The sequence below is a fragment of the Sciurus carolinensis genome, chromosome 17, assembly GCF_902686445.1.
Source record: "Sciurus carolinensis chromosome 17, mSciCar1.2, whole genome shotgun sequence".
In the NCBI taxonomy this organism is placed as follows: Eukaryota; Metazoa; Chordata; class Mammalia; order Rodentia; family Sciuridae; genus Sciurus; species Sciurus carolinensis.
In genome coordinates, this window is record NC_062229.1 from 1,126,806 (window position 1) to 1,153,209 (window position 26,404).

At 61.1% G+C, this 26,404-nt stretch overlaps 4 protein-coding genes across 6 annotated transcripts; 2 read left to right on the top strand and 2 right to left on the bottom strand.

Moving 5' to 3' along the window:
* The first annotated feature begins 61 nt into the window (after nucleotides 1–61).
* Nucleotides 62–3,142, top strand: Amh (anti-Mullerian hormone). The gene is made up of 5 exons (XM_047531570.1): nucleotides 62–884; nucleotides 1,359–1,498; nucleotides 1,716–1,824; nucleotides 1,911–2,067; nucleotides 2,162–3,142. Exons 1-5 carry the CDS (start codon nucleotides 485–487, stop codon nucleotides 3,039–3,041), a joined length of 1,686 nt encoding a protein of 561 aa, XP_047387526.1. The 5' UTR covers nucleotides 62–484; the 3' UTR covers nucleotides 3,042–3,142.
* Nucleotides 3,143–3,253: 111 nt separating this feature from the next.
* Nucleotides 3,254–7,063, bottom strand: Jsrp1 (junctional sarcoplasmic reticulum protein 1). Of its 2 annotated transcripts, none has more exons than XM_047531574.1 (7): nucleotides 6,919–7,063; nucleotides 5,814–5,964; nucleotides 5,444–5,481; nucleotides 5,169–5,286; nucleotides 4,653–4,817; nucleotides 3,979–4,070; nucleotides 3,254–3,832 (listed from the first exon to the last, which is right to left on the bottom strand). In XM_047531574.1, exons 2-7 carry the CDS (start codon nucleotides 5,929–5,931, stop codon nucleotides 3,377–3,379), a joined length of 987 nt encoding a protein of 328 aa, XP_047387530.1. In that variant the 5' UTR covers nucleotides 5,932–5,964; nucleotides 6,919–7,063; the 3' UTR covers nucleotides 3,254–3,376. The 2 variants fall into 2 exon arrangements, with proteins under 2 accessions (XP_047387530.1, XP_047387529.1); XM_047531573.1 differs by having other exon boundaries at nucleotides 3,256–3,880.
* A 9,173-nt stretch (nucleotides 7,064–16,236) lies between these two features.
* Oaz1 (ornithine decarboxylase antizyme 1) lies at nucleotides 16,237–19,848 on the top strand. The gene is given in 6 exon segments (XM_047531320.1): nucleotides 16,237–16,471; nucleotides 18,258–18,315; nucleotides 18,317–18,403; nucleotides 18,802–18,974; nucleotides 19,312–19,397; nucleotides 19,569–19,848. Coding segments are annotated over 6 exon segments (684 nt in total). The 5' UTR covers nucleotides 16,237–16,325; the 3' UTR covers nucleotides 19,703–19,848.
* Nucleotides 19,414–25,436, bottom strand: Peak3 (PEAK family member 3). 2 transcript variants are annotated; one of them, XM_047531317.1, is made up of 4 exons: nucleotides 25,080–25,103; nucleotides 24,866–24,948; nucleotides 23,901–24,406; nucleotides 19,414–22,747 (listed from the first exon to the last, which is right to left on the bottom strand). In XM_047531317.1, exons 2-4 carry the CDS (start codon nucleotides 24,945–24,947, stop codon nucleotides 21,968–21,970), a joined length of 1,368 nt encoding a protein of 455 aa, XP_047387273.1. In that variant the 5' UTR covers nucleotide 24,948; nucleotides 25,080–25,103; the 3' UTR covers nucleotides 19,414–21,967. The 2 variants fall into 2 exon arrangements, with proteins under 2 accessions (XP_047387273.1, XP_047387272.1); XM_047531316.1 differs by having other exon boundaries at nucleotides 24,866–25,436.
* Nucleotides 25,437–26,404: the final 968 nt, after the last annotated feature.

Genomic DNA, 26,404 nt, shown 5'->3' on the forward strand with positions numbered 1-26,404 from the left:
GCATGATGGGTGGAGGGTGCTAGTGGACACTATAACTGGAAGGACACAGGTCACTCGCTCCCCTGGGACTTGCAGCCAGGGTGCCTTTGTGATGGAGACCACCTCTTGCCAGGCCTGCTCTGCCTACGGTTGGCACATCAAGACATCAGAGGCCCAAGGGCTGTGGTGGACATGGGGGCTCTGCACACCTACCCTCAGAGCACTGCCACACTGTGGTCCCAGTGCTTGTTTCTGTCCTTCGGAGGGACTGTTGCTCAAGGACAGCTTTCTCCCCAGGGCAGTCACAGGCCCTGCTTTATCTGGTGAGAGCAAGATAGGTGACTGGGCTCAGGACAGAAAACCCTTTGAGAAGGCTGCCTCCCACCTTCCCAGGCTCCCCATGGGGTGCTAGACACTGTCCCCCAAGGTCACCCCTGAGGAGGAGGTAGAGGCCTTCCTCCCTTCCATATAAGCCAGGCCGCCCAGCCCCTCACAGCACTTAACCATGCAGTGCCTACCTCTTAGCCAGCTGGCCCTGGTGGTGGTGGCCATGGGGGCTGTGTTGAGGGCTGACACCTCCGGAGGAGAGGCACCAGCTGGGGGCTTCATCTTCCACCAAGACTGGACCTGGCAGCCTGGCAGCCCGCAGGATCCCCTGTGCCTGGTATCGCTGAACAGGAACAACAATGGGAGTAGAGGCCCCTTGCAGGTGGTGGGGACCCTAAGCAGCTACGAACACACCTTCTTGGAAGCTGTTGGGAGGTCCCACTGGGAACCCCAAGACCTGGCAACCTTTGGGGTCTGCAACCTCAGTGATGGGCAGGCTGCCCTGTCCAGTCTGCAGCGCCTGGGGTCCTGGCTGGGGGAGCGGAGGGGTCTGCTGTTGGTCCTGCACCTGGCGGAAGGTATGTGAGGGCATTTGGGGGCCTGGGGATCCTCTCAGGTCTGCTCCCTGGGACTAGGAGGTGGGTCTCTGCTCTGGAGGAACGTCCCTGATGTCAGGCTCCTGGGCGGCTCCCCACAGTGGGGCTGGCAGAGCTCCTGGGTCAGCAGGGAAGGCCCTTCCCCACAGCCAAGGAGCCAAGGGGCTTCTCCAGGGACCCAGGAGAGCTAGACCCAGAAACCCCAAGGGCATACTCTTCAGCTGCCACCCCCTATGGTCTGTCCTTCCTAGACATAGCAAGACTGATGAAAAGGGCCACTCCTGTCCCTTCAGGAGAGGTCCCCTGCCCCTCGTGTCCAGGGAGAATGGACAGGCCCCTCAGACCTCCTGGCCCCAACAGACTCACAGAGGCTGCCGCTGTGGGGCAGGCTCTTGTGCAGAACAGGCTTGGGGAAGCGCTCCAGCTCAGTGGGCTGGGTGTGCCTGTTGTCCGCAGTCACCTGGGAGCCAGCGCCCTCGCTGAGATTCCAGGAGCCCCCTGCAGGAGCCAGCCCTCAGGAGCGGGCACTGCTGGTGCTGTACCCTGGGCCCGGCCCCGAGCTCACTGTCACTGGGGCTGGGCTGCCAGGTGCCCAGGTACCTGGGGGTTGCATGGGGCCGTGGCGGACCACCAGGAGTCCTCTGTTGGAGGGGAGGAGGCTGGTTTTTTTTTAAGGTCTGGGTTTAATGGAAAGGCATGGAGGGTCAGTGGGAAACAGAAAGGGTGTAAGGGCAACCAGGAAGAAGGTGTGTGCATAGCCAGGTTGGGGGGCGCCCCCACCCAGATGGGGCGGGCTGAGCCCCACCTCTACAGGGCCTCTGTCCGACCCACCGCACGCGTTATCTGGTGCTGGCCGTGGACCGCCCAGCGGAGGCTTGGAGCAGCTCTGGGCTCACATTGACGCTGCGGCCCCGTGGAGACGGTAGGCAGGCAGAGAGAGGAGACTGGGCGGCGGGCGGCTGCCCTTGGTGCCAATCCCTGAGCGGTGGTAGTGCCCGCCTGCCGCAGGTAGCCCCCTAAGCACCGCCCAGCTGCAGGCCCTGCTGTTCGGTTCGGACTCCCGCTGCTTCACGCGGATGACCCCGGCCCTCTTCCTGCTGCGGCCTGGGCCTGCACCGCTGCCCGCCCACGGTCAGCTGGACATAGTACCCTTCCCGCCGCCCAGGTGCGTGCTGGCCTTGGAGCAGGGGGCGTGGGGGCAGGGAGGCCGCACAGTCTCACTCCCTTAAGACTACCTCGCCCCCTACTGCGGGTTGCAGGTCGTCCCCGGAGCCCGAGGAGCTGCCGCCCAGCACAGACCCCTTCCTGGAGACACTTACGCGCTTGGTGCGCGCGTTGCGAGGGTCCCCCACCCGGGTCTCGTCGCCACGCCTGGCCCTGGACCCAGGCGCGCTGGCTGCGTTCCCGCAGGGCTTAGTCAACCTGTCAGACCCCGCAGCGCTGAAACGCCTCCTCGATGGCGAGGAGCCCCTACTGCTGTTGCTGCCGCCCGCTGCGGCCACCTCTGGGGACCCCGCGCCAGTGCAGGACCCCCCATCAGCGCCCTGGGTCGACGGCCTAGCGCACCGTGTGGCTGTGGAGCTACAGGCTGCCGCCGCAGAGCTGCGCAGACTCCCGGGCCTGCCACCCGCAGCGCCCCCGTTGCTGGCGCGTCTACTGGAGCTGTGCCCCGGTGACCCCGATGGCTCTGGCAGCCCTGGCAGCCCCCGAGACCCCATGCGTGCGCTTCTGCTGCTGAAGGCGTTGCAGGGATTGCGCGCCGAGTGGGGCGGGAGGGATCAGCGCGGTTCCTCGAGGGCGCAGCGGAGCGCAGGGGCCACGGGAGCAGTGGATGGGCCGTGCGCGCTGCGTGAGCTCAGCGTGGACCTGCGCGCCGAACGCTCGGTGCTCATCCCCGAGACCTACCAGGCCAATAACTGTCAGGGTGCGTGCAGCTGGCCGCAATCCGATCGCAACCCGCGCTACGGCAACCACGTGGTTCTGCTGCTGAAGATGCAGGCCCGCGGGGCTGCTCTGGCGCGCCCGCCCTGCTGCGTGCCCACCGCCTACGCGGGGAAACTACTCATCAGTCTGTCCGAGGAGCGTATCAGCGCTCACCACGTGCCCAACATGGTGGCCACCGAGTGCGGTTGCCGGTGACCCTGGCTGCACGGATTCCAGCACCCCCGGCTAGCGCCCTTCCCCGTATTTATTCAAACCCCAAGCATCGCCCCAATAAAGACCAGCATGCACCCAGCTGGGGTCCCTGTGCGTGTCTGGGGGCCTCCTTCTGTCGTCTCCCTTCTCAAGCACAGGCCCTGGGTCACCCCCGTGGAGGTAACTGCCAGTTTTCCCCATCATTCAGACACGGGGTCCAGGGACAAAGGAGCAGGCCATGCATTGGCCGTAGCACTCGCTTTATTTTGCTGAAGCCTTGGGGCCACTGCAGGGAGTCGAGATCCGTCCCAGGACTCTGCTCAGGACCCTAGCTCGGCTCAACCCCGCCCCTTCCCTGCACGGTGCTTCTGTTCACCAGGATGCCGGTCCTTCTCCATGTCGGGGTGCCGCCGGGGAGCCCAGGCCTGCCTTTTCCTGTGCTCAGGGTCCCTGGAGTCTGGTGCCCAGGGCCGATGACCTCCTTCCCGTGCCTCCCAACGTCGGGGCAGGGCTTCCCGGGCCTCCCTGGCGACCCGTGGCCTCTCTTTCTGAGGCCTCTCTACCTTTCTTGGCTTCTCCTTTCGGACTTTCTCCTTTGGTGGTCTCTCTTCCTTCCGCTGCCCCTCCTTCCGCGGCCTCTCCTTGGGCCCTCGGTCCACAGGGGGCGCGCGCTCCTTCCCAGCGGCCTCCCTGGTGGCCTCCCCAGGTTCCCCTGGAGCCTTCTCTGCAACCTCCTTGGTCATGGAGACCCGGGGACTGTCCTCTGTCTTCCCCTGGAGTGCTGGTGGCCCAGCCTGGGGAGCGGGTGGGACCGATGGGGGCGCGCAGACCGCGGGCTTAGGCTGTAAGGTGTGCAGCAGGGGACACGGGTCACCCCGCACTCCCGCAGGCCCCCTCCCTTCTGGATGGGATGCACCACTACAACCACTGGGAGGCTTACCAGGGATGACACCGGCTCCTTGGGGGGAGAACCCCGGGGCACCCACCGCTCGGGGGCAGGCGTGGGGGCAGTGCCCTCCCCGGTCACGGCATCTGGGGGACAGGGCGGGAAGGCCGTTCAGCCTGGGCCCCAGGAGGGGCCACACTCATCCGCCCCCTGACCCTGGGCTGCCCTCCCCTGCGGGTCTGCTCGGGCGGCACTGCCCCGCCACTCCCTCCCCCTCCCTTTCTCCAGTCTCGAAAGCCTGGGCATCTCCACGGGCCGCAGGAGAGCCCCTGGGAAGGCTTGTCCCACGAGGGCTTCTAGGACCCTTCTCTGCAGAGAGCACCAGAAAAAGGGCACAGTGCTAGGCTGGTGCCCTGCATAAGGGCCACGCGAGCAGGGGGTGCACAGGGTGACCACTGGAAGGCGGAGGGCCCAGCATCACGTCCAGTTTGAAGAGGAAGCCCAGGCCTTGTCAGGGGGACTTCAGCAGGTAGGGTGTGAGCAAGGTCCATGGCAGGAGAGGGAGGGGAGGGAGGGGAGGGAGGGCTGCCCCCAGCTCAAGCGGGGACACAGGACAGCTGGCCTGCAAGAGCCGTCCCTCCCCTGGAGAGGAGGCACGCCGACGCTGCCCTGAGAAGTAGGTGTCCTGGTCGACCCCAGCCCACCCCACTCTGGGGAGCCCGGCTCACCGCGGCACAGCTGGAAGGCGGAGCCCAGCAGGGCCACCAGGGAGGCCAGCACCAGGCACTTGTTGAGCGACAGGTCTCCCCAGGGCAGCTCCTCGCTTAGGACAGGGGGCGGCGGCGGCGGCGGCAGGGCCTGCACCTTCTTCCGCGCGGGGACGCTCCGGGGGGCTGCAGCAGGCAATCGTGGACCGGGCTCTGGTCCTGGGCACTGCATCACCCTCCCCAGGCGCTGGTAGCAGGTGGACCTGCATCCTGCACCAGCTCCCCGCAGGTGAGGAAAGCCCCGCGTGCCCCGCAGCTCCAGCTTTGCAGGGCCACACACTGAATGGCGCCGAAGCCCCTGTGATCCAGAGTTAGCGGAGGTCCCTGCCCTTGCAGGCAGTGCCTGCCACTCAGGCATCCAGGAGCCCCCATTGCATCCTGTCCCTTGACCTCCTGAGCTCAGTGACCCAGGCTGCAGCCTGCCCCCCATGCCAATCTGTACCCTCCCCTGCCTCACCCGTGCCCGCTACAACCCACTTGGTCCAGATTTCAGCTTCTCCTTCCCGGCTCCCGGACTCCCCCTGACCACAGGCTCCTTTTCCATCTTCTTGGGTTTGGTGGCCGCATTCCCCTCTGCCACAGCCTCCTGAGAGTCCTGTGGGAATCGCCGGACTTTCCAGGTCAGGGTTCCTTAGGCCTTTCTTCAGAAGGAGCCCGGCCCTCCCTGTGGCGTCTTGAAACACACCCCTTAGCCAGCTTGTTCTCAACTCCAAGGGCATCCCGGGCTGTGACCTGAGGGCCCAGCTACTCACCTGGAGCCAGGTACTGGAGTTGCCCAGCCTGGGTGTCTCTGTGGGTGGGAATGGAGATCTTGTCAAGGTGGCAGGGCCCCAGGCCCACCCCTGCCCTCCCCACTCTGCTGGGCAAACAGGACTGGCTCCCAGTTTGCAGATGAGAAAGCTCAGAGACAGTCCTTGCCCCAAAGCACACAGCACTTCGCTGCAGACTGGGATTCAAACCCAGAGCCACGTGGCCTGGCACCTGTTCTGTGGCTCCTGAAAGACCCTCTGAGGCAGAAATGGGGGCCAGGGGTTGGTCACAGGCCTCAGTTTCAGTCCATTTGGGAAACTAAGCCCTGGTCTGTGGCAGTGAGCACCTGGCTCAGCTGGACCATCCGCCTACCTGGAGGCTTGTCCCCTGGTGGCCGGCCTGGGCAGGGATCTGCTAAAGTGGAGAGGTCCTCGCTGGCCAGGCAGCTGCCCAGGCCTCCATCCAGCTCCTCCAAGGCCCTGGTTGTCATGGAGACTGGAGCAGCAGTGGGTTCCGGCTGGGGCTGGGAAAGAGGTCTTGCCACCTGGGGCCTCCAAGGACAGGAACCAGCCCCTCTCTCCCGGTTCCCAGTCCTTGCTGGCCCCCCTCCAGCAGCCTTCACTGCAAGGGCCCACCCCAGGCACCTCCCGCACCCCAGGCACCTCCCTCACCCCCAGGCACCCTCCCCCACCCCAGGCACCCTCCCTCACCCCCAGGCACCCTCCCCCAACCCAGGCACCTCCCTCACCCCCAGGCCTGCCTGGGGAGCCTCCCCAGAGCCCAGTCTCTCTGGGCCCCAGCATCCCTAAGTGCAGCAGCAAAGTCTGCTGGAGCTCAGAGAGGACTGGAATCCACCCAAGGTCACACAGCAATGAGTCAGAGACAGCCGCACCAGAACCCTGGGCCCCAGGGTCAGCTCATGTTCTCTGAAACCAGGGACTATTTTTAACTGATGTCCAAGGCCAGCAGAACAGGCTAACCAGTGCCTAAGCCCCTCCCAGTCCTTGCTCCTATGGGGACACCCTTCAACAATCTTTACCCGTCCACACGTCCCCACGTTCCTGGGGCTCAAGCCCCAGCAGCCGGAACCCACTGGCCCTGGCCACAGCAGGTGAGGGCCGGGAGGAGGCTGGAGCCTTCCCCTCCCAGCTTGCTGGCCTCCCGAATCCTCTCCCTGCCTCTGTTTCCACGTGGCAGAGGGGGACACCGAGGCTAGAGATGGAGCCATTAATTGTGCCAAGTTTCAAGTCAGCCCCCAAACCTTGCTCTTCTGGGTCCCCATGGTCCCTGGCTGCCAGCACTCGTGGGTCCCCAACCCCAGGCAGAAAGGCCACCCTTCCCTGGGGCTCAGAGACCCTGAGGGTGGAGGGGGAAGGCTCCAGGGCGGAGGGGGCCGTGGCGGGGGACCCAGGGGGCCTGGAGACAGCGTCCCCGACCCAGGTCCCGGGCTCTGCCCAGGCCCCGCAGCCCCTCTTACCCCACAGCCACCACGCTGGCCTGGAGGACAGGATGGAGTCTGGAGGGTGGCCCGAGACGGGCAGCGACAGGTGGCCTGAGACAGCTGGGCGGACCAGTCAGGGAGAACCTCAGAGCGAGGGGCGGGCACAGGTCACTGCGGCGGTGTCCCCACCCCACCACTGGGACCAGGCAGGCACTGGCTAGACGGTGTCCCCACCCCACCACTGGGACCAGGCAGGCACTGGCTAGACGGTGTCCCCACCCCCGTTTCAGAGTGGGGCCGCCATCAGTCACCGGTGACAGCCGGGGGCACCGGTGTCCAGAGGGGACAGCGCCATGGTCGCATGGCCTGCTGTCCCATCTGGTGGCAGTCCTCCCGCAGCGGTGCTGGGTGCTGGGTGCATGGGGAGGGCCTCAGGGAGGAGGCGTTGGCCAGCCCAGCGGCCGAGCCTGGGGATCACAGGCTGCCCGCTCAGGGCCTCAGCTCCCCACGTGGAAAGCTGGGTCACTTCCCAGGGGTGACGACTTGAAAGTGGCCACACTACCGCTCGGTGGCGGGTGCTGGGCCACTGTGCTGTGCCACCGTCCCCTGGGCTCATGGCAGCTGTGTTAAGCCCACGGTCAAACCCCTCTGCTGGGGTGGACCTGGGGTGGCGTGCCGTCCCAGCAGGACCGAGCCCTGGGGCAGCCCCACGGTGCAGGGAAACAGGTGCCCTTCCTGGCCAGCCGTGCTGGGGGTTCTCCTCCTCGGTTGTTTTTTTGTTTCCTTTTGTTTTTTGATCCTGGGGATTGAACCCGGGGACTTAACCACTGAGCTACATCCCAGCACTTTTTGTATTTAATTAGAGACTGGGTCTCGCTGGGTTGCTTAGGGCCTCGCTAAGTTGCTGAGGCTGGCCTTGAACTCGAGATCCTCCTGCCTCAGCCTCCCTGCCTCAGGCTGCTAGGCCACCGGGATTCCAGGAGTGGCCACCCTGACCAGCTTCCGTCATCATATAAGACGTTTTTAGAGGTTTGGGGCTGGGGCTCACTGTCCGAGCGCTTGCCTGGCATGTGCGTGACATGGGGTTCATCCTCAGCACCACGTAAAAATAAGTACAATAAAGGCATTGTGTCCATCCACAACTGATTTTTAAATAATACCCTTACTGGGGCTGGGCTGTGGCTCAGTGGCAGACCGCTCACCTCACATGTGTGAGGCGCTGGGTTCGATTCTCAGCCCCGCATATAAATAAATAAATAAAAACAAAGGTCCACCAACAACTAAAAAAATTTTTTTGAACTTTTTAAAAAATACCCTTATTAAAATAAGAAAATTAAATTTAAAAAAATTAAATAATTTTAAAAAACACCCTTATCAACATCGTTCGACGCCCCACAATTCACCTTGTCTTCCATACTGGGGTCGGAACCGGGCTCTAGCACGGAGCCACACCCAGCCCGGTGGTCCTGTTCTGAGACAGGATCTGGCTCGGTGGCCAGGCTGACCTGGACCCTGTGTCCTCCGGCTCAGCCTCCCAGCAGCTGGGTGACAGACGGGCCGGCACCCTGTGTGCATCTAAGTTCTTTGGAGTCATCAGCTCCCCACGCCATCTCACCCGGCCCTGGGGGCACAAGGGCTCCGTTCACCAGCCTGCCTCTTGGCAGGAGGCCCCTGGGCCTGAGGTCGGTGGACGTCCTCGGGGGCAGAAGTTGCCCCTCACCTGCCAGGGCCTTCCTCCCGCTGGGTGGGCCGACGGGGTGAGGCCCCGAGCCACCTGCTGGACAGGACACCGAGCGCACTCAGTGGGACTCCAGCCCAGAACCCACGGTCCTGTTTCCCTGGGGACTGGGCGCTGAACCGCGCCTCCCAGGCTAGCAGCTCCGGCATCACCTTTTCTCCCCTCGTTTTTGAGAGAGGGTCTCGCTGGGCTGGGGGGGGCTGGCCTCGAACTCTGGGCTCGGCCCCCGAGTGTCTGGGAACACAAACGTGATGCCGTGTCTGGCATAAAATGTTCACTTTTGGGGGGGCTGGGGTTGTGGCTCAGGGGTAGAGTGCTGGCCTCGCACGTCTGAGGCACTGGGTTCGATTTTCAGCACCGCACAAAAATAAATAAGTAAATAAATATATTGTGTGGAAAAAAAAAAAAAAGAAAAAGTCACTTTTTCCCGCCGTTTATCTGATGCCTATAATCCCAGGGACTCAGGAGGCTGAGGCAGGAGGATCCAAGTTCAAGGCCAGCCCTGAGCAACTTAGGGAGAACCTGTCTCTAAATAAAATTTAAAGGACTGGGGATGAAGGACAAGGACATGTGAGTGGAACACCCTCTGGGACCCTCGGGTCTCAGACGTGGGGAGTGTGGGCAGGGGCAGCTGTCCCCAGGGAGATGTGGCCCTGGTTTGGGGTTCCTTCCAGGCTGGGGATTGACCTGCTGCACACAGACCTTCCAGAGCCTCCTCCCTCGGCCATGGATGAGTGGACACTGTGTGGTCCATGCACAGCGTCCTTGGCCATAAGCAGGAGCCAGGTGACAGCTGCAGTGTGGGTGGACCTGAGGACCTGGGGCTCAGCGAGAGCCACACACACAGGGCACAGGCGTGACCAGTGACAGGAGGGTCCAGAGCCCGGGCGGGGACTGGGGTACAGGGCTGGGAGGCACGGGGACAGGTTTCCTTTTGGGGTGATGGAATGTTCTGGAACTGACCGTGGCAATGGTCGCGGCAAGGCTGTGAGCATATTAACACAATCGCAAGCTTCTGATGGGTGAATTGCATGGCGTCTGAACCATATTTCAAAAAAGCGGTTAAGATACTTGGAGTTCTAAAACACAGATGTGCTTTAGTACATGCAAAGACGGGCCAGGAAGTGGGCGGGGGTGAGCTCAGTGGTGAGCGCTTGCCTATCATGTGTGAGGCAGTGGGTTCGATTCTCAGCATCACATATAAATACATGAATAAAATAAAGATCTATCAACATAAAAATTAAAATAAGAAGAAGGGCCAGGAAGTGGTGCTTGACGGAACAGACGCTCCTGAGAGTGTGCAATCAGATGTTCGCGATGCATGACGATGAACACAAACACACGCGTGGCATGACCACGACACTGACACATGCCTGTCATCCCAGGCCTCCGGAGGCTGAGGCACGAGGATCGCACATTCCAGGCCAGCCTCAGCAACTTAGCCAGACCGGGCCTCAAAATAAAAAATGAGAAGGGTGGAGGTGTGGCCTGAGGCGTGCCCATGGGTCACTCCTGAACTGGGAGAAGGAGAGATCAAACGAGCAGCCAGTCCTCCCGTACCCAGCACTGACCGAGGTTCCAAAAGCCAAGAGGACGCTGGAGACCATGGCCGCGTGGCCTCATGGGGCAAGCCACCCAGGGCCGCAGAGCAGCTGCATCTGGTGTCCACTCATGTGATCCAGCCTTTCTTCTGTTTTCAAAGTTGAAACCTTTGTAAAAACCTTAAGAAAACTGCAAAATGAAATATTGAAAATAGAGACACATAGAGCGATACCAGATCTTCAACTATACTACAAAGCAACAGTAACAAAACGGCATGGCATTGGCACCAAAATAGACAGGTAGATCAATGGTACAGAATAGAGGACACAGACACAAACCCAAATAAATACAATTTTCTCATACTAGACAAAGGTGCCAAAAATATGCCATGGAGAAAAGATAGCCTCTTCAACAAACGGTGCTGGGAGAATTGGAAATCCATATGCAACAGAATGAAACTAAACCCATATTGCTCACCATGCACGAAACTAAACTCAAAATGGATTAAGTATCTCGGAATCAGACCAGAGACCCTGCATCTTATAGAAGAAAAAGTAGGTCCAAATCTTCAACTTGTTGGCTTAGGATCAGACTTCCTTAACAGGACTCCCATAGCACAAGAAATAAAAGCAAGAATCAATAACTGGGATAGATTCAAACTAAATAGCTTTCTCTCAGCAAAGGAAACTATCAGCAATGCGAAGAGAGAGCCTACAGAGTGGGAGAAAATCTTTGCCACTCATACTTAGATAGAGCACTAATTTCCAGAATATATAAAGAACTCAAAAAACTCTACACGAAGAATGCAAATAACCCAATCAACAAATGGGCTAAGGATATGAACAGACACTTCACAGAAGAAGATGTACAAGCAATCAACAAACATGAAAAAATGTTCACCATCTTTAGTAATAAGAGAAATGCAAATCAAAACTACACTAAGATTCCATCTCACCCCAATTAGAATGGCGATTATCAAGAATACAAGCAACAATAGGTGTTGGAGAGGATGTGGGGAGAAAGGTACACTCATACATTGCTGGTGGGGCTGCAAATTAGTGCAGCCACTCTGGAAAGCAGTGTGGAGATTCCTCAGAAAACTTGGAATGGAACCACCATTTGACCCAGCTATCCCACTCCTTGTCCTATACCCAAAGGACTTAAAATCAGCATACTTCAGAGATACAGCCACATCAATGTTCATAGCTGCTCAATTCACAATAGCCAGACTGTGGAACCAACCTAGATGTCCTTCAATTGATGAATGGAAAAAGACACTGTGGTATATATATACAATGGAATATTACTCAGCTATAAAGAATGATAAAATTATGACATTTGCAGGCAAATGGATGAAATTGGAGAATATCAAGCTAAGTGAGATAAGCCAATCTCAAAAAACCAAAGAACGAATGATCTCACTGATAAGTGGATGATGACACATAATGGGGGGTGGGAGGGGGGCAAGAATAGAGGAAGGAGGGACTGTATAGAGGGAAAAGAGGGCTGGGAGGGGTGGGGGGGGAGGAAAAAATAACAGAATGAATCAAACCTCATTACCCTATGTAGATGTATGATTACACAAATGGTGTGCTGTTACTCCATGTACAACAGGAACAACATGTACCCCATTTGTTTACAATAAAAATAAATAAAAAAACCCATCAATTGAAGAGACTTGAAAAACAGGTTGGAAATATAAACAGACCACAATAAAATGTTCGAAACATAAAAAAAAAAAAAAATAGAAAATAGAGGCACATAGAGTTTAAAAACTAAGTAAGATCAGAGCGGACGCCGTTGGCTTTCCCACTTGCAGGGCGGCGTCAGGGCCGGGGCTGTGCGGGTTTGGGGCCTGGGCTTATCACCGGGCAGCAGACGCCCGTGGGCTGCTTGGGCTCCCCCGTGGCATGCGGGCACTAGGTTCAGACGCAGGGTCCTCCCGGGCTCCCTGCTGGGATGACAGGCGTGTGCAGGGAAGCCAGCTCGACCCTTGATTATTAAGGTTGTCACACGCACAGAGGTGGAGAACTGGACGCAAGGCCTGCCACCTGGGCCCTGCGAGCGGCATTTGCTGTACTGTATTCTCGGGGGACCCTGGGGATGGAACCCAGGGCCTGGCGCATGCCGGGCAGGTGCTCACCCAGAGCTGCGCCCCTGCCTGTTTCCTCACCTTCCTTTCACAAAGTAGGTTGCGGCCGGGATCCCCCTTCCCAAGGCCCGCGTGCACGCAGGGCTGGGAGCTCAGGATCGGCTCCTGGCCGCCACCTTCAGGCAAGCACGCCAGCCTGGGAAGAGCTCCAACGGCCCCAGCCAGGGACCCCAGCTGTGGGCACCTGGCTCGCTGCTGCACTGGCCACCCTGCGGACACAGCCTGCAGGCACGCACCGCTCAGTACCCGGCCACAGGCCAACATGGGCGTCAGGCCGGACCTCCTGTCCAGCCCCTCCTCCAGCTCCAGAGCCAGCAGCGTGTGTCTCCAGACTCTGACTCCGACCCTCCTGCCTCCTCTCATGAGCACCCTGTGGTGGCCCTGGGTGACCCCAGCTCAGGGCCCTCCCCTGGTCAAGCCCCAGGTGGTGACATAGTCACAAATCTGGTAATTAGGATGTGGACACCACTGAGGATCCTATTTACCTGACCAAACCCCACGAGTCGCTTTTTAAACAGGACCTCTTACCCGCCAGCCCCAAATCTGACCTCTCCGTGCTGCCTGGAAGGGACCCCAGGCGCTGGCCCCTGCGGCTAACCTCGCCCCACGTCCTCACTAGCACCTCCAGGAAGCACCCCGAATGTCTGTGGCCCCCTGCCAGGGCCCTCACCTCCCACAGCCCCTGCTCCCAGCAAGGGACCTCCCACCAGGTCCAGCTTGGCTCTGGGTCCCCAGCAAGGACACACTGGCAGGACACCTTTGTCATCCAGAGCCGCTGACCGACCGGTGTGGCTTGGGGAGTCGGGGCTGCCCTTAGGGGGCCATAGCCTGCAGGCGGCCTGTGGGGGGAGGAGGGTGGGGAGAGCCACGAGCTGCCCAGGGCTGGAGACCCTCCCTCCACCTACCAACCCTGCTCCCTTAGGTGACCCTGTGGCCTCGTTCACGTCCTGGGCACTCTGCCCCCAGAGATGCTGGGCAATGGGTGCCTGCGGATCTGGCCTGCCACGGTGGAGGCCAGGGACTACGCTCAGCACCCTGCAGGGCCCAGGATGCCCCTCCAGAGAACCACGGTGCCCCAGCGTCCACCGGGAACTCCCTTCCTGACACAGGCGTGCTGGACTAGGGGGATGTGGCAGGCGCCTCAGGGCGCTGGTGTCGTGACCTGGGTGGCGGGCAGCGGCAGGGTTCTCATGAGGCGTCCAGGTCACTCCTGCTTCTCTCGGGAAAGCAGGCTGTCCCTGGAACGGGGCCGCTCTGCATGTGGGCGACGCCAGGCCCTGGCCACTGCTGCCCGCGTGTCGGCTCTGACCCCACACGCCAGCCTCCCGTGCCCACTTCACTGCAGGCTGCTCGGGTAGTTTTTCACTGAGTTACTCTCTTTCTTCTTCCCACCTATGGAGATTCCAAATTAAAGCCGGTTTTGGCCAGCGACTGTACCAAGCCTGCCAAGGGAGAAAGAGGCCTCCCCGCCCCAGCCGGGTCTGGAGGCTTCTGGGCTCCCTGTGGCCTGGATGTGGCCCAAACGTCACTGGGGAGCTTGGCCTGGCCTGAGGAGCACCCCACTGGGCCAGGCTCCGTGTGGCCACACCTCCAGACAGTCTAGTGGTAGTGCACGGGGGTCACTTTCTGGCCTGAGTCAAGGGGGGTGAACATGCCATGACCTGGTGACCAAGGGCTAGGCATTGGCAGGCCCGGATTCTGGACACCTGGCCTGGAATTGCACATCTCCCTGCCCTGGGGAGCTACTGAGGTCAGACTTCAAAACCCACAGGGTGGACTGGAGTGTGGCTCTGGCTCCGGCTCCGTGGTGGAGCGCTTGCCCAGCACACGAGGGCCTGGGGTCATCCCAGCACCGAAGAGGAAGACCTGAGACAGCAAAGGGGCTCAGTCCCTCCAAGGCAGGCCTCCGGCCCTGCCCAGGGCCGCTGCTGGGAGAGCTCTAAGCAGGAAGTGGGCATTCGGGCAGGGAGCTCCGAGACAAGAGCAAGGTGGACACACCGCCTGCCTCCCACCCTGGCGTGAACCCCGTTCTCAACCATCTCCTCCATAAGGCGCGGCTTCCCCCAGAGCAGCTCCTTGGTGGCTGCTCTCTGCTTGCCCCCTTGCTGCTGAGGCCTGCGACCTTCCTTCGCACTCGCAGGAGCTTCAGGACAGACCTCTCCTCGGTGGAAGGGCATCTCCTCTCCAGGTGGAAGGGCATCTGGGGCACTCGTCACCTACCATTGGAGAATATTCCCATGGGTGTGTAGTCGGTTAAGGGCCCCTTGGGGAAAGTTGGTGTCCAACTCAAGTGGACACAGGTCTGAAACAAAAAGAGAGTCCGGCATCATCCTCGGGAGGCAGGCATGTGCCTGTCATCCCAGCAAGCCGAGGCAGGACGGCAGCTTCCAGCCAGGGTCAGCAACTCAGCAAGACACTGTTTCAAAACAAAAAGGGCTGGGGTCATGGTTCAGTGGTGAGGTGCCCCTGGGTTCAATCCCACTCCCACCCCAACAAAGTCCACACTGGGCTGAGCCCGGTGGTGGAGCAATCCAAAACGATTTTGATTTATTTTGGGGTACTAGGAACACTACCTCATCCCAGTCCTCCAGTCCTTTTATTTATTTAATTAAAAGGTTTTTTTTTAGTTGCATCTGGGCACAATACCTTTATTGTATGTATTTATTTGGTACTGGGGGTTGAAACTAGGGGGCTGATTAACCACTGCCCCTCAGGCTGGCCTTTATTTTTATTTTTTTATTTTTTTTAAATAAAGGGCTGGGGATCTTGCTCAGTGGTAGCATGAGTGAGGCTCTGAGCTCAATTCCCAGCACCAAAAAAAAAAAAAATTGGGGCCTGCAAGAAGGAGTGTTTTTGTTTTGTTTTGTTTTTCTGCTTGGTAAGAGCAAAATTTAGTTCATACATAAAATAGGAACTATTTACAGAATTTAACTTTATTTTTGCTTGGTAAATCCAAGTTTTAGTCCAAACACAAAATACGTTCTGAATTTAACTGCACCAAAGTTCCATCTTTGCTCGTTAAATGCAAATCGTAATTTATATATGAAATACGTTTCTGAATTTAACAAGGGGGTAAAATATTTTTGCTTAAGTCCAGATTGTAGTTCTCACATGAATTACTAAACCGAACTTAACTGCAAAAGCAATGAAATTTTTACTTGGCAAATCCAAATTTTGGTTCGTACATACACAAAACGTTTCTGAATTTTAATTTTGCTTGGGGCAAACTGTGGTCCACACACAAAATCCTTCTGAATTTATCTGCCAAGTAAAATTTATGCCGAAGTCCAAATTTTGCACGAAAACTTTACTAGCTTTGAGTATTTTTGTTTTTCTTAAAATTGTGGGCTGTTATCAAACTTAAACACCGAATCAGAGGCACAATAATTAGATTATCGCAAGGTCATTACTCAAAATAATTCCCCGCTACGGGGGATGGGAGCCCCGAGAGCTCCCGAAGAACTCGGGGGCCTGTGTTGCCCAGAGCCGCGGCGGGGAGGGGATCCCGCTGGGGACCGGACCCTAGACGAGGCGACAGGACCCTAGACGAGGCGACAGGGAACCAGAGTGACACGCGGCCCCCTCGGGTGCCCCTGAAAACAGGCGACGCGCGCCCCCGCCAGAAGGCCAGGCTGTGGGGAACCAAGGGGGGGCTCACAGCGCGCACCCGACGTCACGGCGGCTCCGCCCATCTCACGCCGCAGAGTGACGCCAGCGGGAGGGGGAGGGACCCGAAGAAAACCGACCAATTCTCGTCGCGTACTTGCCTCCGGCCCCTCGCCCTCTACCAATCAGAAGCCGAGAGGGGCGGGAGCGCCTGTTTCTCCCGGCGGCCCCCCTCGGCTCCGCCCCTCGTGCGGCTGCGTTCGCGGCGGCGTGGGGGGCGTGGCCTGGATGCGACGCCTATAAAGGCGGGCGGCGGCTGCGGCGCCATTTTGCGAACGGCGAGCAGCGGCGGCGGCGCGGAGAGGCGCAGCGGAGGTTTTCCTGGTTTCGGACCCCAGCGGCCGGATGGTGAAATCCTCCCTGCAGCGGATCCTCAACAGCCACTGCTTCGCCAGAGAGAAAGAAGGGGATAAACCCAGCGCCACCGTCCACGCCAGCCGCACCATGCCGCTACTTAGCCTGCACAGCCGCGGTGGCCGCAGCAGCGAGAGGTGAGCGCCCCGCCCCCGCCCGAAGCTTCCAGAAGCGCTGGCCGCGCAGGCCCACAGGGTCCGGCCTTGGGGCGCCAGATAGGTCCCGGGAGCGCGAGATCCGCCCCTTTGTCCAGGCCACAATCGCGCCGGGGCGGGTTCTCGGGGGCGGGGGCGGGGCCGGTCCCCGAGTGTCCCTGGCCTGGCAGCGCGCTGGGGGGGCTCTGGGGCTGGGGGCGGGGCACGGGGTCCGGCGCCCGGTTTTGAGGGTGGCAGGATGAGGACTAATTTCGGGTGGGGTGCGGGCCGAGTGCGAGGCTTGGTCGCAGGATGCGGAGTCGGACCTGGGAGAGGGGTTCTTTTTTCGGGGTTGAATTCAGGGGACGCAGCTTGGGGACGGGTGTGGAGTCGGGGATCGAGTTTGAGACCATGGGCTCAAGAGTTGGGTTTCGGAGGTGGCAAGTTGGGGACTCCGCTCTGGGGTGAGATCGGGGTCTGATATCAGTGCATGGGATGGAGAGTCGAATTTGGGGCGAGCAGCGTGAGTTGGGAGTCTGGTTTGGAGGTGCGGATGGGGAGTAGGCTTGGGCAGAGGTGTGGGGGTTCGGGGGTCGGATTTGGGGGCGCAGAATGAGGAGTCTGGGATTATTCGGGAATTCAGCGTAAGGAGTTCGTTTGGGGGGCTGAAGTGGATCGGGTCGGGTTCGGGGGCGGGGTCCGATTCGGGGCTGGGCTGGCCCGAGGCCGACGGAGGCCCGGCGTCGCATGAATCTGCACTTTTCAGTGGCGGCCGCCCCTCGCCGGCTGCGCCCCTGTTCAGGCGGCTGGCGTGGGCTCCGCTCCGAGCTCCGGGGCCAGGTGGTCTGGATGTCTCAGGACCCTTTTCCGCCGTGGCCGCCGCGTCCGGGAGGGGTGGCCCGGGGGAGAGCACGCCGGAGCGCCGGGCGAAGGGCCCTGCCGCCGCCTGCGAAGAGCGATCGAGGCCGCTTCCGGGCGCTCGGTGCCCGCGGTGGTGGCTTGCGGACTGGCAGGGTGCTGGCCGTGCCTCCGCCGGGGTGGCGTCCGAGGTGGGCGTCGATCAGTTAGTCCCCGCGACTGGGAGTCCGAGCCACTGTGTTGGTGGGGCTGTGGTTTGGGGTGTGTGGGGGGGGCGCATGGGAGCTGTGCAAAATGGAGGCGATTTGGGGGCTGTTTACACTGCGCAGCAAATGGCTGCTGGAGCTGCCGGGTGCGCAGTTGTGAAAAACTCCCCCTGGGGCGTGAGGCGAGTCAGCGATGTGACGCAACGCTGAGCGCCGGGGCCCTGGTGCCAGAGGGGCGGAGCGAGACCGTCTGTCAAGGGCTGGAATCAAAACAGGCAGTGGCCTGGGAGCCCTGGTGGGTTGTGCCTGAGAACAGAAGGTCCGGGCCCAAGAGGTTCCCTTAGAGACCGGTGGCCCATCTCCAGAAAAACTAGACTTTGAGGTTCTTGCTGGAGCAGGAAGTTGAAAAGGGGAAGCGAAACTTCTGTGAGGTGGCCTGGGGTTGGGCAAGACTGCCCATGCTAAGATGGTCCGAGCAGGAAAGACTTTCGTGGGTGTCAGCGTCAGCATCTGCTCCACGGGAGTCGAATTTGTGTTTACTCTCTTTTTCTTGCCCAGGTGGAAGACTCAGGTAAACACAGGACAGCACAGAGGCATGGCTAGAGAAGGGAGTTTCAGCAGGGCAGTGGGCTCCGGAATGCCAGATGAAGGCAAAGTTGGTTGAGCCCCTTGGAACTCCATTGAGGACTTCAGTGCTGCTTCTTTAATCAGCCTTTTTCTTCCAGTTCTAGGGTCTCCCTCAGTTGCTGTAGTAACCTGGGTCCAGGGCCTCGGTGGTGCTCCTGATGTCCCTCACCCACCCCTGAAGATCCCAGGTGGGCGAGGGAATAGTCAGAGGGATCACAATCTTTCAGCTAACTTATTTTACTCTGTAAGTATTTGGGCCCCCTGGGCTGGCCTGTGTCTGAGGTGGGGGTAGAGCAAGAGTGTGGTTCCTGAATGGTGGTCCAGGCCTGAGCAGAAGTCACATGCTGCTTCATGCTCGTGGAATCGGATTTCATCAAACCAAGTGCACAAAAGGCCCCGGGCAGCAAGTAGTCTTGCTGGCTCCCATGGAAGCCTCCAACTGGGGCCCCTGCCTTGGACTTCAGCCACCTCCTTGAGGGGCTTGGAGGCCCAGGTATTAGCACTGCTGGGTGACCATGGCTTTGGTGCTTTCTGGGTTTTCCAGATTGTCAGCAGCCATCAGGTATTGCTTTTGCTTTGCGGGATGGTCCATCATGCAGAGTGGCGTTTCCAGAATAGCAGGCTGGGCTCTCTCCTTGACAGGATGATCGGCTGAATGTAACAGAGGAACTAACGTCTAACAACAAGACGAGAATTCTTAACGTCCAGTCCAGGCTCACGGACGCCAAACACATTAACTGGAGAGCAGTGTGGAGCAGCAACAGCCTCTACATCGAGATCCCAGCTGGTGCTCTGCCCGAGGGGAGCAAAGACAGGTGGGGCTGGGCCAGGAGGGCAGTCAGCCCTCGCCACTTTCCTTGGCGTGGGGAGGAAGCATGTTAAATGGGGCACCAGCAGGTTTTACCTCTGAAATTTGCACCAGGGAACAGTGCCAGCACCTGGAGAGCTGCTTTAGTTGTCCTGACGGGGTACAGGGGGCAGGCGTAAGGACCCTGTTCAGCACCTTGCCCTGTCCAGAGAACAAATGCCTAGTCCCCAGTGCCCAGTGGGGACTCGGGCTGAGCCAGGTGCCCACTGAAGGAGGCCAGGGAGACGTGGGCAGGACCAGGGTCAGGGGGTGGACAAGGTGCTGACGTCTTGTGCTCGCTTCAGTTTTGCAGTTCTTCTTGAGTTTGCCGAAGAGCAGCTTCATGCTGACCATGTTTTCATTTGCTTCCATAAGAACCGGGAGGACAGAGGTAGGTGACTCTGCCTGCCACCCTGGCTCTGCAGGGTAGAGGAGCTGTGGTGCCTCCAGAGCACACCGCCCTGCCCTGCCCTGCCCTGCCCTGCCCTGCGGGGGTCCTGATCTGCTGGGAGGCCCTGTGGTGTCCAGTGCCTTGCAGGCTCTCACAGCGTTTCCCCCACAGCCGCTTTGCTCCGGACCTTCAGCTTTTTGGGCTTTGAGATTGTGAGACCAGGGCACCCCCTTGTCCCCAAGAGACCCGACGCTTGCTTCATGGCCTACACGTTCGAGAGAGAGTCTTCAGGAGAGGAGGAGTAGTGGCCACACAGCTCCTCGTGGCCACCGGGCTGGAGATGGAGGCCCTGGAAGGCAGGCCCCCCAGTGTTCTGTGTTTGGGGTAGGGGCCCGGCAGCTGCGCTGGGGTGCAAATGTCAGACTCCTCCATCTCTTCTGGGTTTGTCCGCATGTCGTAATTGTGCAAATAAATGCTCACTCCAAATTAGTGGTATATTTCTTGAAGTTTAATATTGTGTTTGTGATACTGAAGTATTTGCTTTAATTCTAAATAAAAATTTATATTTTACTTTTTTATTGCTGGTTTAAGATGATTCAGATTATCTGTACTTGAGGAGTTTCTTATTTGGAGTCTTGGAAACAGTCTTAGATCTCTTCATTGGAGAGAGGTGTTAATCTACCCTTCTATTGCTCTCAAATCCCAATAAAAGTGATCACACCTTTTTTGGCTCCTTGGTGTTAACTTGGGACTGGGCCCTGGGAGGTGTGCCCTGGGCTGGGGGTCAGCAAAGCAAGGCCAGAGCCCACCCTGCCGCCCAATTCAAGAGCTGGTGCCAGGCGGGTGAACCTCTGCTCTGGCCCTAGTCCAGGGGTGGTCAGTCTGACCTCTGCCATTCTCACCTTCCCTTGCCTCTGGACAGCTTGGGGGGCCTAAGGGTGCTCCGTCCCAGAGACCCGTCTCCAGCTTTTCTCCGAGGGTCTCACTAAGTTCCAGGGACTGGCTTGCCTTCTAGTCTGCTTGGGTGGTCCCACGGTCCCATGTGGGCACCCAGGGACTAGGCTGTCCACCAGCCCTCAAGGGACAGTCTTGGGTCCACTAGGGGTATGGGAATTAGCCCCTGGTCCCCACCCTGCAGTGCTGTGTGTATGGCAGTTTCATTCTGGAGGCCTCGCAGCTTCCGGAGGCTGAGGGCAGCTCTTGGGGGTCTGGGCCTGAGCAAAGGTGGGCAGGGCCACTTGGCTGCTGGGCTGGGTGACTTGGGGACCAAGGCTAAAGATGGTGGCAGGAAGTGGTGGAGACTCCCTAGACGCTTGGGTTCTCCCTCTTGGCTGTCCATGCAGCTGTAGTGCCCCCTACCCGCCACACAGTGGAACTCCGCTAGGAGGTGGCCTGACCTGAAAGGGGTTCCTCTTTTTCTGAGGCGTGGGTATTGGTGAATTAACCCAGAGGCACTTTGCCACTGAGCTACATCTCAGCCCCTTCTTTTAAAGATGGGGTCTAAGTTGTTTAGGTCCTTGCTGAGGCTGGCCTCAAAACTGGGATCCTCCTGCCTCAGCCTCCTGAGTCACTTGGGATTATGCTGTGCACCCCATTCCCAGTGAGGGGTCTCTTTTACAGGGGAGGAGAGACGCACCCAGGGATGGAGATGGGTCTAGCCAGTGAGGTGTTGAGCACAGTGGTGGGGACCCTTGGGGTGACAGCTGGACAGACTTTCCCAGTCTGGGTACTGCAGAGGCAGAGAAGCAGGAATTGGACTTGGTGCGTTGGCATAGGGGTCTGAAGCCAGGTGACAGGAGGGAGTGCTTCGGGGGACAGGAGCAGTGTGCAAAGGCTGGCAGGCCAGGAAGCGGGTGCAGAGCCTGAGGTCAGACTGCGGGAGGCTGTGACCTCCCAGAAGACAGTTCTGGAGCAGGCCAAGGATCTGGCTCTGAGTTCAGGAAGGACCCTGGGATTGCCATGGGGGACTGGGGCGGAGGGGGCACCACGAGGCCCCCGATTGCCATGGGGGAGTGGGGTGGAGGGGGCACCACGAGGTCCCGGATTGCCATGGGGGAGTGGGGCGGAGGGGGCACCACGAGGTCCTGGATTGCCATGGGGGAGTGGGGCGGAGGGGGCACCACGAGGTCCCGGGGGCCTTCAGAGGCCTCAGCAGAGACCCTCTCTCAGCTCCCTGATGAGTCTCGCCTCTGCCACTCCAGTATCTTACGGTATTAGCTGAGCACCGCGGGCCAGGCCTGGTCCCAGCCCTACGGAGCTCAGTCCCCTGGGCAAAGCGGGTAGTAAGAGATGGAGACGACGCTTCCTCCAGCTGGCGAGTGCGGGGCTAGGCAGAAAGCAGGTGGGAAGCTGGCAGGGCGCGGGAGGCACTTTATTTGCTTTGAGGATGTGGGGCTGGGACTTCCTGGCCGGAGCCTTTGGAGCCTGAGTCCAGGCTCAGGTGGGAGCCACACCCTGCGCTCCTTGCCGGCCTCCTGGACTCTCCTGGAGACACTGGCTCCAGCCCCAGTCGCGGAGCGGACGCTGCTTCTCCGCGGGCCTCAGAACCGTAGGGGTGCACTTACTTGGGGTCAGTCCCACAGCAGCTCCAGGGCGCGGCCCAGCGAGGCCTCGGTGGCGTTGACCAGGTACTCGCAGCACAGCCAGTCCTCCAGGCCAGGCACCTCCCCGCCCGCGGCCCGCTCCGCCAGGTGCACGACCAGGAGTGCGCGGCGCACCCGCAGCCAGGGCCCCAGCAGTGCGCGCCGGCCACGGAGCTCAAGGCCCGGCCCCCAGAGCAGCGTCTGCAGCGCACCTCGCGTCTGGGCGGCCGAGGGAAGCCTGCGGGGCAGCTGGGCGGCCAGGCGCTCCAGACCCACGCCCACCGGCGCGCTCAAGGGCGTGGCCGGGCCCAGCAGGGTGCGGAGCAGGCGGCCCAGCTGCAGCGCATGAGCCCCCGGGGGTCCCTGGGTCCGTTGGCAGACGTGGCCAAAGTCAGCAAGCAGCAGGCGCGGGGGTCCTGGGGCCGCACAGCCCCGCGGCGCCGCCAGCAGCAGGTTCTCTGGCCGCAGCTCCACCAGGGTGGCGCCCTGCGCCTCCAGGTGTTCCAGCGCAGCGCTCAGCTGCAGGATCAACAGGGCCACCTCCCACGCGGGCTCTGCTGGCCGCTGCTGGCTGCCTTCTGCCAGCCACTGGGCCACCGTGCGCTCAGGCACCTCCGCGGCCAGCACCGCGGGGCCTCTCCAGGGCGCCGCCGGCAGTGCGCCCTGGGGCACCCAGCCGCACAGCCCCTGCAGATTGAAGTGCGGGGGCAGCGAGGCCTGCAGTTCCACGCCCCACGGCTGGGGCAGCTCCGCTCCGGGCTTGGGCACCTGTGGGCCAGAGGGCACCGTCAGACTGGCCTCCGCGTCCCCCAACCCGCTGGGGGCCCTGCCTTTCCTGCCCGCCTCAGCCCGCAGGGCCAGGCTTGGGGCAAGGCGGTCCATGGCCTCCAGAAGCCGGCTCTCCGAGTTAGTCTGGATGTTGGTGGCTATTGATGACTTCCAAGAAAGCCAACCCCGGATGGTGGTCGGGGCAGAAGCTCCCTGTTGACCAAAGAGGGGTTCTCACGGAGGGAGAGGGGCCAGGAGGCCCCAGAGCAGGGCCTCCTAGAGACAGCTCCACCGCCATGTGATCTGACGGCCCCCCAGCCACAGGGGGACAGCGAGGGGTGGAGGCGACCTCAGAATGTCCCTTATGTGTAAAACTATGAAACAAGAGGCTGCCGAGTGAGCAGCCTCACTGGCTGTTGGCACGTGAGGAGGGTGGTTCTGGGCATAGTGTCCTTGAGGTTTGGTCTCCCCAAGGGGACCAGCCACACTAAGTTCTCAGGAGTCAGGGTGGCTGCAGCACGGGACACCACGCTCGTCCTGGAGGACGGAGAGTGTGGGCCTTGAGGGTGACCTGGACTGGGCTCGGGCGGGACTTCACAAAGGGCTCGCTGGCTGGTCTCCTTGGTGCCCCACCCGTCCTGTTTTCTTGGTGGCACGTAGACGGGGATGCCTGGCAAGGTCAGTGTGAGGGGCAGCGGTGACGAGCTCCTGAGTCCTCAGGGAACGGTCAGGACCTCTCAGCCCGGGCTGTCACTGAAGGGGCAGGTGGCCGTGGGCAGGAACCTGATGGCCTCGTACTCTCTGGTACCGGGGACTGAACCCGGGGTCTTTGCCACTGAGCCCCGCCCCAGCCCCTCTCATGCTCTGTTTTGAGACAGGGTCTTGCTAAGTAACTGAGGCTGGCCTCCAACGGATGATCCTGCTTCAGCCTCCCGAGCCACTGGGATTGTGCGTGAGCCACGGGGCCAACTTGAACCCAAGAGCCTTCTAACTCAGGGTCAGCAGAGTCCCCCGGGGCCTCGGGAGGTGTGGGCGGGACTTTAACAAGACTCCCAGCTGGCTCCACGGCGGGTGGCCCCTCAGAGAGTGACCCGTCCGGCCGTGCCTGGGAGGACGGGGTCGCCTCCCAGCGTCCTGAGCAGGCTGGGCTCACCTTGGCAGCCAGGACGTGCCACGCCTCCCCGTCCACTCGCACCACGCGGTAGTAGAGGGCGTCCCCGCTCTCCACGCAGGGCGAGCTGTCCAGCAGGCGGAAGCCGTGGCCTGGCAGGCAGGGGCCCGGGCGGCCACCCATGAGCCGGGCTCGGAGCCGTGCCTCGATGTCCCGGAGGGCCCCCAGCTGCCGGGCAGCCAGTGCAGCGTGCACAGCCTCGGGGCTGAGCAGGTGGTCGGGGAAGAGGCCCAGCGCTGCGCCTGGCACGCCGAGGGCCAGCCCCTCGGACTGGCTCGCGTCCACACTGTGGGACCCCCGAAGGGACCTCCGAGGTGGCCTTCCCCCGGCAGAGCTGGGGCCGGGGGTCCTGCGGGTAGGCAGAGACTGGGTCCGGGCTAGCGTCTTCTTGGGCAGGGGCGGGGGCAGGGGCTGCAGGTCAGAGGAGAGGGACCCAGGAGTCCGGGGGCGGCAGGCCTTGGGGGGCAGCAGGTGGGCGCGGACCTCCCCTGTCGGGGCAAGAGGCGCAGTGAGGACAGGCAGGGTGGGGACCCTGGGCCAGCCGGCTTTCCCCATCCCTAGAATGAAATGCGTGGCCTCTGCGTGTTGCTGAACCTGGCCTGGAACTCCTGAGCCTCCTGCCTCAGCCTCCAGCGTTGCTGGGACGACAGGTGTGGCCACCGTGTTGGTTAAAGTGGAAATACTACCCCACCACCCCTGTGGGACGGGAGTCCACCCCGATTTGCAGGCGAGGAAGCCCAGTCTCAGAGGACGGGCACGTCACTTGTAGAGACTTGCGCCATCCGACACGGGTGACCCCGTTTTCCGACCTGGCTCTGGGCTGGTGACCACTTTTACAGTCTGCCGATCCCAGAGAGCCCGTTACCCACCCTGCCTGCGTGGTCTCCTGAGCCCATCCACCTGCCCCTGCCGTTCCCGGCCCAGGGCCCCCGGGCTGGGCTGCTCACCGAGGTTGCTGTAGGTGGGCTGGGCTGGCCAGGGTGGGCCGGCGGGCTCCAGGGTCTTGGCGGGTGGCTCAGGGCTGCTCATGCTGCAGGGAAGGCCGGTGGGCGCTTGCAGGGGACCGCGCGCTCAGGTGAGGCCTGTGAGCAGGGATGGCCTCTCGGGCCCCCGCCCGGCCTGCACTGCGGGCACCTTCCCCAGCCCCTCCGGGAGCCCGACCTTCAGCACTTGCGTGGCCTGGGGGCCACCCCGGGCCAGGCTACCGGCAGCTGGGCCCCCGGCGCCCACAGCCAACAGGAAGCCTGGCCGGGGCGGGGCTGGACTCACTTCCCCACCAGCCACCCAGCCTCCTCCGCCGGCCCTGGGGGGACGGGTGTGGAGGGAGCAGCCTGGGCAGGACCGGAGGTGGCACCCCAGGGTACACAGGTCCAGCACCAAAAGCAGGGAGGGGAGGCGGAGGCCTGAGGCCACGCGGGGCGGAGCGAAGGCCCCTGAGACGGGGAGCGAGGCCCATCCAGCTGCCCACCTCGGGGAGAGAGGAGAGCCCAGAAGCTTCTGTCCTGGAGGAAGGCAGCCAGGGGCCTCCCCTTCCGCTTTGGCAGCGCCTCAGAGACACCCCCAGAGGACCCCATCCAGTCCCAGACCCCTCCCGTGATCCAGGGCCCTCCTGGCTCTGCTCTGCCTGCTGTGTGACCGTGTCAAACCTCCACCCCTCTCTGTGCTGCAACAGAAGAGTGGTGCTTCCACTTCCTGCTTCGGACGTGGATTTCTGAGAGATTCCCTGATCACACTTCCTGTGCCTCCCTCGGCCTTACAGCCTCTGTTGATAGGAGACCTTCACATGTGAAGACCTCAAATGGGAAATGAAGAAGGGTTCAAATGCAGGAAAAGCAGACCATTTACCTCCCGCCCGAGCCGCTCACGACCAGCCTCGTCCGGCCTCGCCGGGGCCCCAGGGCCCCCAGGTCCTGCCAGCCTGGCCTTTACCGCAGGTGCAGAGATGTTCTCTTTGGTACTGAGGGTGGAACTCAGGGCGCTTCACCACCAGCCGCACCCCAGCCCCGTTCAGTGTTTCATTAGAGACAGGGTCTCACTGAGTTGCTTAGCGCCTCGCTGTTGCCGAGGCTGGCTTTGAACTCAGGATCCTCCTGCCTCAGCCTCCTGAGTGGTAGGATGACAGGCGTGGTCACCACAAAGATGCTCTTGCCATGAGGTCTGAGCAGGGTTCATTCCCTGGGAGTGTCGGGCTGGGAGCCGGGGTCCCCTGCCCCAGGCGGCCTGCGCGGCTGCCCCTCCAGCCTGGCCTTGCCTCGTGCGCCCAGCTTGGTCAGGGTGCCGCCCATCTTCGGCCACTTGCGATGTGTGGATTTCAGAACCGCGAATCTGCAGCGGCTGTTCCTGGCGGAGGAGGCAGGGAGCTGTGGATACGGCCGCCTGCTCCTCCCCAGGAGTGCGGCTGTGCCTGGGGCCGCCCAGCCTGGTTGGAGGGGATGCAGAATTAGCGCATCAGAGGCCGAGGCCACGCCCGTTGCCCAGGCCAGGCC

Excerpts from the sequence above, each read along its gene's own strand:
- Amh (XM_047531570.1), top strand. The coding sequence starts at position 485 with ATGCAGTGCCTACCTCTTAGCCAGCTGGCCCTGGTGGTGGTGGCCATG. Across the intron at positions 1,825-1,910 it reads GCTGCGGCCCCGTGGAGACG|GTAGCCCCCTAAGCACCGCC; the intron begins GTAGGCAGGCAG and ends CGCCTGCCGCAG. Across the intron at positions 2,068-2,161 it reads GTACCCTTCCCGCCGCCCAG|GTCGTCCCCGGAGCCCGAGG; the intron begins GTGCGTGCTGGC and ends TGCGGGTTGCAG.
- Jsrp1 (XM_047531573.1), bottom strand. The coding sequence starts at position 5,931 with ATGACAACCAGGGCCTTGGAGGAGCTGGATGGAGGCCTGGGCAGCTGC. Across the intron at positions 4,071-4,652 it reads CGCCTTCCAGCTGTGCCGCG|ATGCCGTGACCGGGGAGGGC; the intron begins GTGAGCCGGGCT and ends CCTGTCCCCCAG. Across the intron at positions 3,881-3,978 it reads AGGAGCCGGTGTCATCCCTG|CCTAAGCCCGCGGTCTGCGC; the intron begins GTAAGCCTCCCA and ends CACACCTTACAG.
- Peak3 (XM_047531316.1), bottom strand. The coding sequence starts at position 24,947 with ATGAGCAGCCCTGAGCCACCCGCCAAGACCCTGGAGCCCGCCGGCCCA. Across the intron at positions 24,407-24,865 it reads GCCCACCTACAGCAACCTCG|GGGAGGTCCGCGCCCACCTG; the intron begins GTGAGCAGCCCA and ends TTGCCCCGACAG. Across the intron at positions 22,748-23,900 it reads GGCACGTCCTGGCTGCCAAG|GTGCCCAAGCCCGGAGCGGA; the intron begins GTGAGCCCAGCC and ends TCTGGCCCACAG.